The sequence below is a fragment of the Nyctereutes procyonoides genome, unplaced genomic scaffold, assembly GCF_905146905.1.
Source record: "Nyctereutes procyonoides isolate TBG_1078 unplaced genomic scaffold, NYPRO_anot_genome, whole genome shotgun sequence".
NCBI classification, from domain to species: Eukaryota; Metazoa; Chordata; class Mammalia; order Carnivora; family Canidae; genus Nyctereutes; species Nyctereutes procyonoides.
The window spans coordinates 24,959,497-24,978,124 of NW_026575122.1; the positions used below are offsets into that span (position 1 = coordinate 24,959,497).

At 43.5% G+C, this 18,628-nt stretch overlaps 1 protein-coding gene across 8 annotated transcripts in view; it reads left to right on the forward strand.

Annotated features, from left to right (window-relative positions):
* The first annotated feature begins 2,503 nt into the window (after positions 1-2,503).
* ANKS1B (ankyrin repeat and sterile alpha motif domain containing 1B) overlaps positions 2,504-18,628 on the forward strand; it is a 1,038,970-nt gene continuing 1,022,845 nt past the window's right edge. For all 8 annotated transcript variants that reach the window (XM_055336281.1, XM_055336283.1, XM_055336282.1 and 5 more), the window contains exon 1: positions 2,504-2,669. In XM_055336281.1, the coding sequence (XP_055192256.1) occupies positions 2,536-2,669 (134 nt within the window). In that variant the 5' untranslated portion in view covers positions 2,504-2,535. The remainder of the gene's footprint in view (positions 2,670-18,628) is intronic.

Genomic DNA, 18,628 nt, shown 5'->3' on the forward strand with positions numbered 1-18,628 from the left:
AAAAAACTGTCCCAGTCCAGTATTATTTACAAATTAAAATACATGATGCCACATAAATAATACATTAAAATCAACCCTGAAGTTTTAAAGTAAAAAAAAAAAAAGTTAATCATTACTTAAGAGTTTACTTACTTAGAGTTAATCATTACTAAGGGTTTTCCCAATGGGGGTTGATTCCTGATACTAACTCACTAGCCTTCCCAACCCCACGATGAAATGTTGTTTGTTAAAATTTGAGGGTGATTTTTCAGCTCTAATGGACGGCTTATGGTATATTCTGAGCAAGATGTGTTTTGCTTGGCTGGTAACAGGAAAGTGGAAGAAAAGGAGTTCTGTATACCATTTTCTTTTCTTTTTTTTTTTTTTAAAGAGAATTTTTTTTAAGTTTTTATTTATTTATGATAGTCACACAGGTAGAGAGAGAGAGACAGAGACATAGGCAGAGGGAGAAGCAGGCTCCATGCACCGGGAGCCCGACGTGGGATTCGATCCCGGGTCTCCAGGATCGTGCCCTGGGCCAAAGGCAGGCGCTAAACCGCTGCACCACCCAGGGATCCCTGTATACCATTTTCAAAATGAATTCAATAGCTCCTTACTTTGTTTCTTTAACTGGTCTGCCAGTCTCATTGTGTGAAGGATCATAATATTAGCACATAAAATATCTTACTGGAATAGATGCTAAAGCAAAACCAAAAGGCCACACTAGCTCAAAATCCATTTCCTTCAGTAAACCTTCTGTAAACAACCATAACTGACCCACTACTTTAACCATTCGAATGAAATCTCAGAACATTGAATTCCATAAAAAATCTGAAAATACATTAGTTCTTTACCTCCGAACGTGTCAGAAGTTTTCCCCAATTATTTATTTAAAATCTCTGCCTCTAGCAGGCAGCTCTGGATTTGAGTGTTGGTTGGGTTGCTTCCTAGCTGCATATTGGGCTAACACTGCTTGCTCACCTATATGGATAAAACGCGTACCTGCCTCAGGGAACTGTTAGGAAGGTGGATGGAACATGCGGAGGGCGTGTGGCATCGTGCCTGGCTCAGGGCGACCACTCGGCCATGCCAAGTCGGTGATCATTCCTGCCGGCCTAGGTGACTTTTTCGTGGGGGCAGTAAGGGGACTGCGGAGAGCATGGGCTCTGCGGGGGGGGGGGCAGTTCTGGGGCCCAGGTCTGTCCTGCCACCTGCTGTGCGGCGTCCTGAGTGATCTAACCAACCCTGGGAGCCACTGTTTCATTTCCAAAATGAATATACTCCAGCAACATGCAGGTGCCCGGGCTGGCTGAGGAAAGTGCCTGTTGTGCCTCTTTCCTGGCAATGCATTGTGAGCAAGCTAACGGTTCCGGTGCATTCCGAGGGCGAGGGCGAGGGCGACGCAGAGCAGAAGGGGTCACGGTAAGTTTCAAAAGAAAAGAAAGTCGTGCTCCCCACCACGGCCAAGAGGAGAGAGAATGGACCCAAACCAAGGCAAGCGCGCACCGTGATGCGCTGACCATGCGGCTGCAAATGAGGAGTGGGTCTCGAGTCCCGGTTCCCTCTATATTCTTCCCAGGGTGAGCGCGGAGGAATTTTCGGTTAGAGCGTCGTCGTGCCCGGTGACCTCAGACCTCAGGAGCTCCCCGGGGCCCAGCTGGCACGGGCGCCGGTGGAGGGACGCTGGAGCGGCCCCACGGCGGGCAGCGGCCCCCGAGGCAAGGCCGGCCGCACGCGCCCCTCGCAGCCTCGCCAGCCCCGGCCCCGGCCCCGGCCCCGGCCCCGAGGCTCCTCCCCGAGCTTCCGGAGCTCTCCCGAGCAGGAGGTCCCCGCCCCCGCACCCCGAGACCCCGTCGCGCCGGCGCCCCGCCCCCGGCCCGCCCCGCCGGCCGCACCTGCCCGCGCGCACACGCCCCCCGCACGCCGGCCGCCACGCGCGCCGGGCCTCGGGCCGCCCCGCCCGCCCTGCCCCTGCGCTGCTGCCGCCGCCGCCGCCGCCCCACCCCCGGCACGCGCCCGCCGCCGCTCCCCCGCACCGCCCTGCCTCGCCGCGGGCCGCCGCCGCCGCCGCCCAGCCGCCGGGCCCGCCGGGCGCAGGAGCCGAGCAGAGCCCGCACCGCGGCGCCAGGGTGCGCGGGCCGCCGCCGCCGCCGCCGCCGCCGCCGCCGCGCTCGTTGGCTGCGCTCAGGCTCCGGCGAGCGCTGTCTCCGCCTCCTCTTCCTGCGACCTCCTCCGTCCGCGGCAGCCTCCGCGCGCTCCCCGGGAGCGCCCCTACGCCCCGCCCGCGGCGACCGGGCCTGGGGGATCCGGGGCTCCGCGGCGCCCCGCCCGGCCAGCCCCCCGGCCCGCACATGGTCTGAGCCCCGCGGCCAGAGCTGCGCCCGGACGCGGGGGACGGCGGCGTTCCCGGCCCGGGGCCGCGGGGACCTCCTGCTGCCGACGCTCTCGCTTTATTTTAGGGTGGGGCGGGGAGGGCCCTGGGTTCCGGGGAGTGGGGGTGGGCGGGGAGGAGGGCCCGGGGGGAGCCGGACTCCGCGAGGGAGCCGGGGAGACACTATGGGGAAGGACCAGGAGCTGCTGGAGGCCGCCCGCACTGGAAATGTGGCTCTGGTGGAGAAACTCCTGTCTGGCAGGAAAGGAGGGATCCTGGGCGGCGGATCCGGACCCTTGCCCCTGTCTAATCTGCTAAGGTAAGGACGCAACCCGCTCCGGGATCGCACGCCGCGTTCTGCATTGTGACACATCCGTCCTCCTCCTCACGGTTATTGCACCTGCTGGCTGCCAGCGATTCATTCTTAAATTAGGCAGGAAAACAGACTGTGTGTGTGGAGAGGAGGCAGGAGGCTCCCGGTCGGATTGATGCCTCGGATTCTCTGAGTGATTTGAAAATAGGCTTCCATCAATGCGTCAGGAGCTACTTTTCTCTGAGCTCTGGTGCAGAACTTGTACATGCACAAGTGTTACTGGAAGGAAATCAGTGTTCCACTCGCTTTTCATCAATATTTATTATGTATTTGCCGTGCCAAGCCCGCCCCCCCCCTTTTTTTGTTTATCTGAATGAAATTGGTGGAGAAGCTGTTGCGTGCATGCAGTCACCCTGCAAAAAGCCACAGCCTTTGGTTGCTGCTACCTCCCCGCAGAAGGCGTTTGCCGTGCTGTGGGTTACGATCCCACGAAATGAAGCGAGCGAACCTTCTGATGAGATGTCCCCAGTACAGGGTGTGTGTGAAAACTTGATGAGGCAGCTTGGGCAGCCCTGGCCGTACTTCCAGTTACCTGGACATAGCAGCGTGAAACTTGGTTAGGAGGATGAAGGATGGCAGGTCGGGATTGGGAGAGTGTGTATGGAGTGTAGTAGAGGCCTTTTCATGTGAAGATGTTGCGGGCGAGACTAATATTGCTTGGATACTCTTTCTAAGATGACATTTAAAAAATGTCAAGGTCTTTATTCAGCAGGCAGTACCTGGGAAATAGCTGGGTTGATTTGCATATTGGAAAAACTGTGAACTTAAAAGTTGAATTGATGGACAAATTAAATGAGAGGGAAGAAGGCTGAAGAATATCCGTTAGATGCAAGGAAGGCTTTTTAGTTTATGAAATTATGGTTATTCACGTTGACCTGGATATTTTGGGAAGCGTCAGTCATCATTCATATCTTCACCCTGAAACATCTCTAAAGCAACCCAACTGTACTTGGGAAAATTAAAAAAAAATCCAGGTGATTTTCTTGGGTTTTGGAAAACTCTTTCGTGCTACTCTCGACAAGTGTTTAATACAGACTTCTGGATGATAACATTGTTTTCTTTACTCAAGTTCTTATATGTGGTAGTGGCCAGGCAATGCAGCTAATTACCATACTGGCTAATAGGGAAAATGAAAACATCTGTATTACAGTGAAATGAATTTAGTTGGCAAATAGTTGATGGAATTTAAAAAAATTTCATATGTGATCGTCTGTCCTTGTTAATAGGGACATTTTATTGGAATGACAATTCACTTCAGATCACAACATGGGACCTTTTTTTTTAGTTGATCTTAGAGGTGATGACTCTTGCGTGTGCTCTCTTGTTAAGTGATTTTCACTCTGAAATGCAAGTTGACAGTGTGGACATATTTCAGGTGATAGCGCTAATAAATGCCCTTAGTCACAGGTAATATATATATATATATATATATATATATATATATATATACATATAAAAACAGTTTATCTGGTTATGGCTTTAAAGTTGCAGGTAAAATAAATATGTTTACTAATTCAAGTTGTAAGAATGGTTATGGCTGGAAACCTATATTCTGAAAGAGGTTTCTAAATAATTAGTTCCTTTGGAAAAACACTAAGGAATTCTTTGAGAACAATGAGAACTTCAGTTAATTTTATTGAGATAAATGGTACTTTAAAAATCCTACCTTTGTGATAGAACTTAAAGGTAAATATTTTTTATTTATTTTTTAAAAAGGTTTTATTTATTTATTCATGAGTAACACAGAGAAAGAGAGAGAGAGAGAGAGAGAGAGAGAGAGACAGGCAGAGGGAGAAGGAGGCCTTATACAGGGAGCCTGATGTGGGACTCCATCCCGAGTCTCCAGGATCACACCCTGGGCCAAAGGCAGGCACTCAACCACTGAGCCACCCAGGCATCCCTGGTAAACATATTTTTAAAACTTTCTCAGTTGTGCCATTTAAAAAAAAAAGAATAGATGGCAAATTTTAGGAATAAAATTAAGATTAAATTTCAAAATTGTGACCCACAATGTATTTCTTGAATAGGAGGTTTTCCCTTTTGCTGGTTTTTGTCAGAGTGGCAGCTCTGTAACAGGGATGTGCCTAGAAAACAAAGCTAAAAAAAACATGTGTTCATTAGAGTAGTTTGAACCAAGTTGTAAAAGTCAAAATCAAAACCTTTAAACTTGAATCTGTCTCATACTGAATAAACAATGTCTTTGAAGACAGTGAGGGTTAAAATTGTATTCCTTCGGTGATCCTTTGCATAAAATGAAATTTCTAAGAAGGCATGTTAATTTAGTTGTTACTTTATTTCACAAATGATTGTCCTCAGAAATTTTTTTACAGGATAATGGAAAATGTGGCCCCTTCCACTTTAAACATAATGACATGAAGACATTCTTAAATATTTTGGAATGAATTGCAGAATAGGTTTGCCACTACCTAACCCTGCCTTTATTACTTGTGTAATTATACTAGGGCCAGATCTGTGCTAAATGCTTATGTATACCATCTCATTTAATTCTTATATCAGCCATAAGTAGCTGAGCCTCAGTTCACAGCTGAAGGACTGAAGAGTCAGAGAGATTAAGGACTTGCCCAAGGTCACTTAATTAGTAATGGTAAAAAAAAAAAAAAAAAACTAGTAATGGTAAAGATTTGAAGTTCTGTAATTTAGATTCGCTTTCCCACATCCTAAGTCTTATTCATCAAATCTGATTCACAAAAGTTTTAGATGGCTGAGTCTAATCTGAACTTTTTTTTGCTATGAATAATTTGTTTTTAAAAAAGCTTAATTTTGGGATGCCTGGGTGGCTCAGTGGTTGAGTGGCTGCCTTCGGCTCAGGGTGTGATCCTGGAGTCCCAGGATAGAGTCCCACATCGGGCTCCCTGCATGGAGCCTGCTTCTCCCTCTGCCTGTGTCTCTGCTTCTCTCTCTCTCTCTCTCTCTCTCGCTCTGTGTGTCTCTCATGAATAAATAAATAAAATCTTTTTAAAAAACTTAGCTTTTTTCTAATTACAAAATAAATCTTATGACTTCCCTTTGAGGGATCACTAGATAAGAACTTTTCTGAAGGTGCTTTTGATGACCTACTAAGTGAGCAGTAGCTATATGATGGGGAATCAGGTATGCTTGGGTGACACTGCATAGGTAAGAATGACCTTGAATAAATATAAAAATCTCTAAGCCTCACTGTCCACTTCTATAAAATGGGAATAGTAATAGCACGTATCATATAGAGTTCTAAGAATTAAGTGAAATAGAAAGAAATGAATGCAAAGCATTTAAGACATTGGTGTTTATCATTAGTGTTATTATTTCTCATGTAGAGTACTTGACTCTACTTTCTCAGATCTTGTTTACTAAAGATTTGTTCCATATTGGACATGGAATAAATTTCTTTAGTAAAATTTCCATTAGAATTACAGAATGATAGGGATGCCTGGGTGGCTCAGAGGTTGAGTGCCAGCCTTTGGCTCAGGGTGTGATCCCGGGGTTCTGGGATTGAGTCCCACATCGGGCTCCCTGCTTGAAGCCTGCTTCTCTCCCTCTGTCTGTGTCTCTGCCTCTTTCGGTGTGTCTCCCATGAATAAACAAATAAATCTTAAAAACAAAACAAAACAAAACAGAATGTTCAAATAAAATGGGACCTTTTATTCAACTTCTGACCTAGAGGAATTACTTGTAGCGTTCCTTACCAGTTAGTTGTCTTAGTCCTGTAAAACCCTTAAATAAATAGGTCCATTCTGTTTCTTTTTGACAGCTCTAATTATTAAAAAAAAATTATCCTTTTATTGAGTTGAAATCCGCCTCCCTGTAATTTCCAGCACTTGGTACTAGTTGGCATGGAGTGTGGGTGAAGTTATGTTTTCATACTTTTCACTATTCTTTTTTTTTCCTTCTTTGCATATTCTCAAATTTTGCAATGACTCTCTTAAAGGTGGTGAGCAGAAATGAACAAAATGCACTAAATATCAGTAGACCAGTGTAAATATACTGGGACTTGATACACCGTTGAATTTAAAAAAAAAAAAAAGGTTACAAAATAGCATTTGTACTATGATCCTGGGTTTGGTTGGTTGATTTTAAGAAAAAGTGATGAAGTCTGGAATGATAACATCAACAGCCCCCGTGGCTCAGCAGTTTAGCGCTGCCTTCAGCCCAGGGCGGGATCCCGGAAAGCCGGGATCTAGTCCCACATCAGGCTTCCTGCATGGAGCCTGCTCCTCCCTCTGCCTCTGCCTCTCTTTCTCCCTCTGTCTCTCATGAATAAATAAATAAAATCTTAAAAAAAAGATAACATCAACATGTTAAAAGTAGTATTCGTCATTGGTAGAATTGTGGGTGATCTTTATTATTATTATTACTATTTTTTTTGCTTACCTACATTTTTCAGTATTCTAAAATGAACATGTATTTTGTAATCAAAATAGCAGCTACTTAAAACATGACACAATGAAATTATTATCTCTTTATTATTGATCTAAGACCTACCTTAATACAGGTCAGTTTTACTGAGGTGGAGAATGACAGTGGCTCACATTGAGCAGACACTCAAAGTTTCCAAGTATTTTTTTCAAAGACCTGTGACGCAGTCGTTCCGCTATCATACTTGTTTTTTTTTTTAAAGATGTTATTTATTTATTCATGAGAGACACACACACACACACACACACACACACACACACACACACAGAGAGAGAGAGAGAGAGAGAGAGAGAGAGAGAGAGAGAGGCGGAGACACAGGCAGAGGAAGAAGCAGGCTCCATGCAGGGAGCCCGACGTGGGACTGGATTCTGGGTCTCCAGGATCAGGCCCGGGGCTGAAGGTGGCGCTAGACTGTTGAGCCACCCGGGCTGCCCCCACATCATACTTGTAAAAGTGTTGATTGAACTTAAATTATTACTATTACATTTAACCTTCCTTGTTTTAGCCTTTATTTATAATCTGTCTAGATATTTTTGACTCTTGGGTCTATCTTCCAGAGTATTAACTTTTCTCTTCTGTATCATCTGTAGATTTAATAAGCATATTTTCTATAATTTGAATTTGAGACACGGTGATACATCCCTAAAGAACCCTTCTTTAGCTTCCTATAAATTTAAAAGGAGCAAACTTTATACATGGCATTCGAGTTGCTTAGGAGAAGTCTCATCCAGCCACATCTCATACACCTGTGAGAATATTATGAGGTACTTTATCTGTTGCCCTTCTGAATGCATGCTGTGTCCTGTTTATGGCATTCCTTTGATCTATTTCTGGCATTGAGTCTATAAATTCCACCCAAATCAGGCTACTTTCTTACAGCTTGTTTGCAGTAGTGAAGCACTGATGATACCCTAGTACCAAAGCAAATCCCTTCTTCCCACTTGTACCCAGTTCTTCTGGGTCTGAATACCCAAACTCATCTGAAGTGTCTGTTGTGACCTCTGTCTGTGAAATTTCAGTAATCTCCCAGCATCATTTGTTTGTACTTTCTGGTTTGAAGATGATTCTCACTAGGGATGACAGAAGCAAAATACAAGTTGGGAAGAATCAGATTCTTGGCATTGTTAGATGTCATGGCAAATTCTCATGTGGCCTCAAAGTTTAAGGTTACATTATCTGTTATAGAAGCGAACTTTTTATACCTCTCTTCTTCTTTTGTTTTTTTTTCCCCAGCTTAGTTGAAAGGGACATTAATATTTTTCCAGGTAAATACCTTCCTGTTTTTAGTTATTCCTCTTTCTCATCCAACCCTTTGGTCTTTAAAGAAATCTGAGCTCCTCAGAGCTCCTCAGAATACCCAAATGGAATTACCTCCCTCCTTTCCTCCCTGCATATTATAGGTGAAGTCTCATTTTATTTAACATCTTTCATGAAGCAGCTGCAAAACCTTTTAAGGCCTCTTCCTTTGACACAACCACCTTTTAATCTAAACAAAGAAAAATTCCTATTTGAATGTATATTAAATTATTTCTTTCCTAGGGAGTCTAGGTTAAGAACTATTTGTATTTTAACAAAGCGATAAAAAGTTCAGTGTCTCAAATTTCCTTGATTTTTCTTAATGACTCAAAGGATTACTTACTATGTAAGATACATTTAGCAAACTCTTGTTGAATATAAAGAATCTGGTTTCTCACCCCCCTCCCCCATGTGAAAAAGTAAATTGGTAAAAAGTAGAGGAAAATCGTGTCTGGTCACCAAAGACATATGAACCAGAGAGTTCACAAATTTTTCAGATTCAAGATTCAGTTCATCAGGTTTTGGGTACAGGGAGGTAAGAGTTGTCATTCTCACAATTTGGGCAATTGTGGTCACTGGGACTCTGGTAAGGTGCTCATTTTCAGGGAAACTGTGCTGGTTAAATGGAATAAATCACAAACAAAGCTGTCAGATCGAATGAAAAACGTATCTATAAAAATAGTCAAGTTGCAAGTGGGTTATCTATTTTAGATAGAGATGATGTTGGAAGCGGTGATTGCAGCATTGTGTTCAGGGAGCTGTGCCTGTGGGGTGGGGAGCCGTGCCAGCTGCGGGACTTGGTGGGGAGACAACAGAGGATTTTGCTACTGGCCTCCTTCCCCACTAAGCTGGGTGTTCCGGCTTCATCTTCAGAGCAGTAAGCCTGACGTGAGGCGGGGAGTGAGGACAGCCGGCCCGCAGCTGCTGCTCACCCCGTCACCCTGCCAGTCCTTACTTTGCCTGGTGCCTGGCGCTTCTCAGGGGTTTCCTCCAACGCCCCCAGCAGCCTGCTCACCTGGGGGGGTGCCCCTGTCCCCTGCAGCCTGCTCACCTGGGGGGGGTGCCCCTGTCCCCTGCAGCCTGCTCACCTGGGGGGGTGCCCCTGTCCCCTGCAGCCTGCTCACCTGGGGGGTGCCCCTGTCCCCTGCAGCCTGCTCACCTGGGGGGGGTGCCCCTGTCCCCTGCAGCCTGCTCACCTGGGGGGGTGCCCCTGTCCCCTGCAGCCTGCTCACCTTGGGGGGGTGTCCCTGTCCCCTGCAGCCTGCTCACCTCGGGGACGCACCCCCGCCCCCTGCAGCCGGCTCACCGATTTGGGGGGCAGTGTATGCAGTTTGGTTTCCTCAGTCATATACCAGAATGACTACTTATGGGTTTGATGTTAATTTTGGGAAGTTCTTCCTAGGAGCCTGTTGGAGAACATTCATCCTGAGTGTTTGACTAGAAATGGAAGCTGTCCCTCGAGTCAAGGGTTAGGAGACCACTTTCAGTCGCGGGGCCTGAAGGCATTTGGCATTGCAGGCATCTGAGTGTGCCCGGGCTTACTGTGAACATATTGCCGCATAGCTTTTGTTAATTAAAATAGCATGAGTTTTGATTTTTCATCATAGAGTAATTTATAAAAAGAAAGCAGGAGTTCACACCGAAGACTCATGTGAGTTCCGCTTCCTTCTCACGTGTGTAGTGACACGATCAGGTGAGCCGTGTGCCAGCCGAGGGCTTGGTGCCCTTGCCCGCGTGACCCACATCTAGGAGTTCTTGCTGGAGTCCGGTTGTCTTCCTTTGCGTTGGTGGGACAGAAGTGGGTTCTGCGTGTGGACCACACCTGGGTACCGCGTGGAGTGCGTGTGACGTGTGGGGCCGACCGCAATACGTGGTCGCAGGGTGAATGAGGTTCTTCTCCAGGCCCCGGAGAGGGCTCGTCTCCGAATGCACGTCTTAGAGTCGGGGCTCCCGTATTTACCAGCGCGCCCTCACGGAACTGCGGGGAAATGGAGCTCCGCCCTGGTTGTGCTGTCCAGTTCCTTGGGGCTGGGGTGCAGTTGTGAGAGCAGCTTTCCTTAAAGTGGTTAATTACTTCTAGTTAACTGACCTGAGACAGTTGGCGTAGATGCGTCACCCTTCTTTGATCAGAATGAATCAAAGCTTGACTGCTAGAGGTGGGCATCAGCAGCCACCCGTGCGACTTGCAGCCTGCTTCATACCTCTGTTCCCCACGCCACATTTCCTTTTACCCTTCCTGCCCAAATCTCTTCTCCAAAGAAAGCCTTTTCTCCATTTTTGTTACTACAAGTTCACCGTGGCTCTAGTGTTTGTGCCCATTGCCCCCCTCCTAGGGGGAAACTGATTTTGTGTGAGGAGTAGAATCGGGATGGACTGTGTAGTGAGACACAGGTTAAGAAGAACATGTACTGGGTCTTTAAAATGAAGGAGTTACGGAGTTTGCCTTCCTTGTGTCTCCTTACCTGCCTACCCCAGTGTTAATTTCTCCTCTAGCATCATGGACTTGGGGCGCTTGTATCTCACCTGACTTTATCCCGTCTCCAAACACTATATATGTATTTTTAAAGATTTTATTTGTGTATTCATGAAAGACACGCAGAGACAGAGGCAGAGACACAGGCGGAGGGAGAAGCAGGCTCCCTGAGGGGAGCCCGATGTGGGCTCCATCCCCGGAATTTGGGATCACGACCTGAGCCAAAGGCAGATGCTTGACCACTGATCCACCTAGAGGCCCCTCCAAACACTATTTGTGGGAGTTGAAGTATGATTGATTGGGAGAGGCTTTTAGCAAGGAAAACTGTTGTAATATTTTCATTTAAAGAGGAAACAAAACTTTAGGCACAAAAGTAACACTTTGGAGCTCTTGTTAGCAGAGCTGATGGAATGAATTTTGCCAGATTTCCAAGAGAGGTTGGTTAAAGATGATCATTTATTCTTCCTTATTATAAGGTTGATGCTGTAGAAAGAGAAAGGCACTTGACTGAAGACATGAGAAATGGGATAGCATAGGGCTGGTACTGGGAAAGCGTTTTCTTTCTTTCTTCCTCTTTCTTTTTTTTTAAAAGATTTTATTTATTATTCATGAGACACACACACACACACACACACACACACACAGAGGCAGAGACATAGGCAGAGGGAAGCAGGCTCCATGCAGGGAGCCTGACGTTGGACTCAGTCCTGGGTCTCTGGGATCACACCCTGGGCTGAAGACAGCGCTAAACTGCTGAGCCACCAGGGCTTCCTGCGTTTTCTTCTTTTTTTTTTTTTTGCTATTTATTTAGTCCCTACAACTTTTTATTGATATCTATTATATTAACACACATCTTACATATCAGCTTGTGGTGTATGTTGTTTGCCTATTTCCAGAAGGTTCTTTTTTTTTTTTTAGAAGGTATTCTTTAGATGTACGTATTTATTATATAATCACAGGTGACAAGGCTATGGAATAGAATTATATAAGAGGTTTGACAACTAATGTGGTTTGAGAATCAAATTCTTTTAAACACATTTTCCTGTTATTTAAGACTTCAGTATCTAGGTTATTCCACAACTGTATGTTTCACTGTACAGGGAAGGTGTTTGAAGTTGTGACCCCTGGATCTCAATTTCATTCTTCCACATTAAAGTTTTCTTTTTTCTTTTTGCCCAAATTACTCTTTAGCCACTTTGAGTCCTTAGTGGGTACCTCTCATTACTAATCTGTATTTTACATGTTTTATGTATCCTATAAATATAGTAAATATAGCATCCTAATTTTTGACTGTTCTATAAAAAACTGCTATATTTACTCATGGAATTATCCCTGTTTTGTATAGCTATTTTACTGTTAGTGTGGGACATGAGAGTGAGTGGGAGTGTTTGGGAGAAGCAGTAGGAATTATGCAGAGACATTCCTTGGCATGGTAAATGCCAGCAGCAGGTATCTTGGGACAGAGTTGCTTTCTGTTTATTTGCTCTGGCTAGTGACCAGAGTGATCTGTCATTCTGAAGTCTGATAGAAGCTTTGAAGACATAGAGAAGGTGAAGAATTATGAGTAATGGTTAAAGTATTCATACAATTTTTTTTCAGTGGTATGTTTTATGCTATCTATTAGGGTATATTTAGAGCAAGTCTTATTAACCAATAAACCAAGTCCTTCCTTTCCAACTAACCAGCAAGTCAGTCAGGATTTCAGAGGGAGCTGATAATAAAAGAGTGATCTCTCATTATTTTCACAAATATTTATCAAGTGCCTCGTGGATTCCAGAATTGAGCGAGATCATCTCTGCCTGACCCCAAGTATCTGTAGAATAATGGAACAGTTATGTCCACACAGAGTTAAAGTATAGGGTGGTGTTTGCTGTAATGGAAGCACCAAGCAATGCGTCAAGAATGCAAAGAGCAAGAAGGAGACTCACTTAATTCTCTCTGGGAGGAGTCATCAAGGGACACTTGAGAGAAGAGGTGATTCATGAATCTTGTTGAATGGGAGTTTGCCAAACTGAGTCTTTTTAAAAAATATTTTATCTATTCATTTGGTGGGGGGGAGAGAGCGCAAATAGGGGGAGCGGGACAAGCAGACCCCCTCACTGAGCTGAGAACACAAGGTGGGCTCAGTCCCAGGACTTGGAGATGATGACCTGAATTGAAGGCAGACGCTTAACCATTGGAGCCACCTGCCAGGCTGAGTTTCAGAGGGAAGGGCTTTTCTGGAGATGGAATAATGTATTCAATAATAGTATGTGAAAATATAGGATATAATGGAGTATTGTAAGTAGTTTGGTATAGAGTGTAGGTAAGAAGCTAAGTCTGGAGATTGAAGGATTTGTGTGCTGCCCTAAGGAGTTTTAACTTAATCCTGAAGGGCATGGTGATCCATTGACTTTTTTTTCCCCTTCAGTTTTTGGTGACTTATTTATTTGTGATGATAACATGACTCTGTTTCAAATAATTAGGTAAAAGATGAAAAAAAAAATCACCCCTAATGCTATTGCTAAGACCCATTTGTTCCTATGTTTGGTAATAGTTGTTATTAGATAAAGCATACATTTTGAATCCTGAATTTTCCACTTAATAGTATATCATAAACTTCTTCAGTGTTATTACAGAGTCTTCATAATCATATTTTTAATGGCATCATTAAAATATCCCATTTAGAGGAGCCTAAGTGGCTCAGTTGGTTAAAGCATCTGCCTTCGGCTCAGGTTATGATCTCAGGGTCCTGGGATGGAAGCCCAACCTTGGGCTCCCTGCTCAGCAGGAAGTCTGTTTGTCCCTCTCCCTCTGCCCCCACCCCTGTGCTCTCTCACTTTCTCACTCTGCTCTCTCTCCCTCTCTCTCAAATAATAAAATCTTTAAAAAAATCCCATTTAATGCAGAATTTTCATAGACCTCCTATTTCAGAACCAACCCTGTGGTTGTTTGTTAAACATGGGAATTTCTTGGTCTCCCCTTGGACCTATTGGGTTAGAATTTCTGAGTAAGAATTTTGGGAATCTGCATTTCATAAGCTTCCCTAGGTAATTGTTATGTATGCTAAAGTGTGAGAACCACTGATCTGGTGTACATACCTTCTCTTAAATATTCTTTTAATCTAGATACTTGGATGTTTATTTATTAAAATTATTAATAATTTATTATGATTATTAGTAAAGTAGTGTTAGGATGAACATTATCATACAAACCACCTTTTTCATAAATTACATTCCTAGGATATATTTCTGGAAGTGGAATTGCTAGTGTTATTAGTGTCCCAAACATTATACTCCTCACTTTATGTGCTTTATATCCAGTCTTCACAACAATCCTGAAAGATATTTATTATTAGCCCCTTATTTACATGTGGGGTAAAAGAGTAGAAGAATTGACTACCTTGCCCAAAGTTACAAAGCTAGTAAGGGACAGAATCAAGATTCAAATTCAGGCCTTTAGGATCCCCAAATATCTTGTTATTGTGCCATATTGCTTCTTGTTCCATGGGGATCAATGTTTATCCTGGGTTAAAATAATAAGAATACCAATGTGTTTCCAGTAGGTAAATAGAAGTTACATTTTCTACAAAATCACATAGTAATGTATATTTCAGTTCCTACATAATTTTCAGTTATTTCTGTTTGTGCTCATCATATAGGCAGCATTTTGTTTACATTTGTTTCTTACTAGCACATGAGTGATAAACTGGACTTTTTTTTTTTTAAGATTTTATTTATTTATTCATGAGACACCAAGAGAGAGAGGCAGAGACATAGGCAGAGGGAGAAGCAGACTCCATGCAGGGAGCCCGATGTGGGACTTGGTCCTGGGACCCTGGGGTCACGCCCTGAGCTGAAGGCAGATGCTCAACCACTGAGCCACCTGGGCATCCCTGGATAAAATAGCTTAGGATGTTAAAATAGCTTAGGATGTTAAAATAGCTTAGGATGTTTTAGAGTATTTCTTGTCAGTCATCATTTTTAAGTCAAGACAGGGTGGAACTGGTAGGGTGGAACTGGTTTATTCAGAATTTCTTGGGTGCTTAATGATATTTAACTCCTGTTGTCTTCAAAGATAGTTTAGTAACTTCGCCATACATGCCAGGTCTTCATTTCTTCCCTCTCCTGCAAAGGAGGAAAATACAATATTTACTATAGTTTTCATTTAATTTCATTCACCTTTTGATTCATCTGTTCAAGCCAATAACTCTGAGCTCTTAGTTTTAACTGAGTTCATTATTAACTTGAGGATCTCATCAGATCTAGTGTTAGGCTTCACAGAAGAGCCAGGCAACCAGGCAGTTTGTCCTTAGGACCCCCTCATTCCGTTTTTGTTCTCCTCTGTCCCTTTGCTAAAAGCCTTTGTTCCTTTCTTGTTCTGAGACTTTTTTTTTTGTCTCTCTCTCTCTCTTTTTTTTTTTTAACCTGAAACTCAGAATTCTCATTCAGTTTTATCCTGTAAAGTTTTCTAAATTGCGTCTTACTTCCTCGTGCCATAGGTCTCTATTTTCAGGAACAGTAACTAGCGCGGCAGGAGGAAGCCACACAGTGTAATGGAAATAGTTAGAGTCTTGAGTTTGAACGAAAACTTGGCCATTGAACAGATCTTTGGCCCATGGCAAGTTATTTAACTTCTCTGGACTTCAGTCTCCTGATTTAGAAGTGAAAATGAATGATATGCTCTATGTTGTAAGGATTAAAGGGAATTTGTATAAAATACTAGCACAGGGCCTGTCACATAGGAGGGACTCAAAATGTGTGTTTTTGTTTCTGTTGTTAATACTGAGACATTATGGCTGTGCAAGGAATAATTGTAGGAATTTCACAGTATCCTTATTTAGTGTGAACTATGGGATATTTGCGTTTTAATAGGTAACTTCTTTAGGTACATTGTCTTTAAGTTAAATCTTTAGTGGTGTAGGCACCAAGAAAGGCAGCTGGGGTAATGTATTTGCCCACTCTTCCCCTGATCCCAGAGACAGCGATTACTTTTTTCTGCCTACTTTTAGGAGTAGTACTGGTCACCAGGTATTTAGCATTGAGTTTGTTATCTTCTACGTTTCTCACAAAGCTAGTCTGAGCGGAAAGAGATTGTGTTCTGCTGCAGTTTTGCTTGCTGTGCTATAATCCAGGTTAATGGTTTCCTAATAAGCTAATCATTGATATTTTCTTTATCCTGCTTTTAAAAACATTATTACCTGACAAATATTTTGAGGATATATATTATATATTCAGCATGGTGATGGTGCTTCGGAGTGTAGAAAATAGATTCTCCCCTTTAGGCAATTTACAGAAGTTACACATGTGAGATGATAGCTAACTAATTTCATAGAGTCTAGTTGCTAATTTCATGGGGTATAAAAGCTCACAAATTCAGCTTTTTCTTTTGGTCAGTCCGGGATCAATGTTTGACTCCCATTTTCCTTTTATATATCAATATATGACCTGAATCTGACCATGGGTCAGGTGTAAGTAATTCTTCAATGGTGGGAGCTAGAACTTTTTTTTTTTTTTAATAATTTTGATTTTGAAATAATCACATACTTGTGGAAAAACCAGAAGTTTAGTTCAGATAATTTTTTTTTTCTTTGAACCATGTGACAGTAAGCTGCCAACCTGATGCCCTATCACCTCAGGATACTTTAATTTGTATGTCTTAAAAAACGGATATTTCCCTAAACAGCCACAATACAGCTACTGAAATCAGGAAATTAGTCTTGCTACATTACCACCATTAGACCCCATTCAGGTTTTGGCCATAGTCCCAATAATGTGCTTCATTGGAATCCAGTTCAAAATTCAACACATTTTGATTGATTTGACTGAAAATCAACACACTTGATTTTCAACACCTCCTTAATGTCCTTCCGTGTGGGAGTGTTTCTCAGTCTTTCCTTGACTTTTAGGATCTTGATACTTTTTGAAGACGACAGGCTGGTTATTTTGCAAAGTGTCCCTCAATTTGGGTTTGTGTAGTGTTTTCTTATGATTCACATTGTGCTTGTCTTTGGCAGGAATATCACAGAAGGATGCTGTGTTCTTTTTGTTGCATCCTATCAAGTGCATGTGATTTTGGTTTGTTTTCTTTTGCTCATAATGTTCACTTTAATCACTTGTTTCTGATGGTGTGCGTCAGGCTTCTATATAGACCATTATTCCAAAGGGAAAACCCTTTGTAAAAGCTGTTTTGTTGGGAGGTGTACTTAAATTATCTGACTATCCTATTCTTCACAAACTTTATTTAAATAAGTGTGGACTCATGGTTTGCTATTTTATTGGATAGGTTTTAGTGTATTACTGTCATTATCAGTTTTTATTGTTTAAATCATCCCAGACCTAGCCAGTATAAATCCTTTAGGGCTGGTTTTTCTGAGTCATTCTTTGAGTATTTCCTTGATTTTTGGCATCCTAAAATGTTCTAGGACTCATCTTTCTTTGCCTCAGTTCTGGATCAGCCATTTCTCTGGATCAGCCATTTCTCTGGGAAGCCCTAGTTCCTTTTATTGGAAAATGGTAAGTTAAGATGCTAGGATTTGGATACTAAGTATGGTCATTAGTGGGGAAAAAATATTCACATACAGAAGTACACACGTTTACATCTATACGTACCTATATTTATTGAAAATTATGGGCTTCCAGTGACATATCTAACTCTAGTCCAACCCCACAGGCAGGGTTCGTTTTGGTTTCTTCCTTCCTAGATTGGTAACTTCTTGCTCCAGTTGTGAAAAACGTGGCTTCTGGTCTCTTTGGTACTTAGATGTATTTGGTAAGTTCCCCAGTATACGTAACCAGTCTTCTCTGTGCTGTCATTCAGTGCCCTGAGGCTGAGTCTTTGTGACCCAGCTCAGGCTCTGACACCCATCTTGGCCTGATCTCCACTGATACCCTCTTGCAGTTTATAGTCTCTGACTCTCTATGCCAGTCCAAATCTACTGAGGGAGACCCTTCTTACCCTGCTTGGCATCTAATCCCACAAACTGGGTCACCCTTGCATGTGATTCCCTCTTCACTGTGTTTGGACTCTTGACACTCTGTGTCTGGATGTGCTCGTCTGCCATTACCTTGTGGATACCCTTTATACCCTCTCACATCGCTCAGCCCTCTATCGGGATGCCCTTTCCATCTTGCTGGCTCTGACACCCCATACTCTGCTGCCCCCAGTAGGACTGTCTCTTCCCTGGGCTTGGGCTCCCAACGACTTCACTACAGGCCCCTGCAGCCTCCCTCTTGCCTCTGGTGTGGATGATCATTTCTCCCTGCCCTTTTTAAAAATTTTTAAAATTTAGTTATTCATTCATGAAAGAGAGAGAGAGAGAGAGAGAGAGAGAGAGAGAGAGAGAGAGAGGCAGAGACACAGGCACGAGGGAGAAGCAGGCTCCATGCCGGGAGCCTGATGTGGGACCCGATCCCAGGTCTCCAGGATCACGCCCTGGGCCAAAGGCAGGCGCCAAACCGCTGAGCCACCCTGGGATCCCTCTCTCTGCCCTTCTTAATGGCTTTACAGACTGAATTGTTCAGGAAGAGAGGGAAAATAGGAGGAAGGAAAAGAGGAAAGAGAGTGGAAGAGGAAGTGGAAGAAGAGAGTAACCTAATGCTCTTCTTTTTATCTGTGGTGATGATGATGATAAAAAAAAAAACTCAGCAATACCTATGTCCTTGTGTTGGAAGAAAATTGAGTTTTGGGCAATTAAGAATTCTAGCTAAGGTGGAAATCATCACCAAAGCCTGTGTACTGTGTG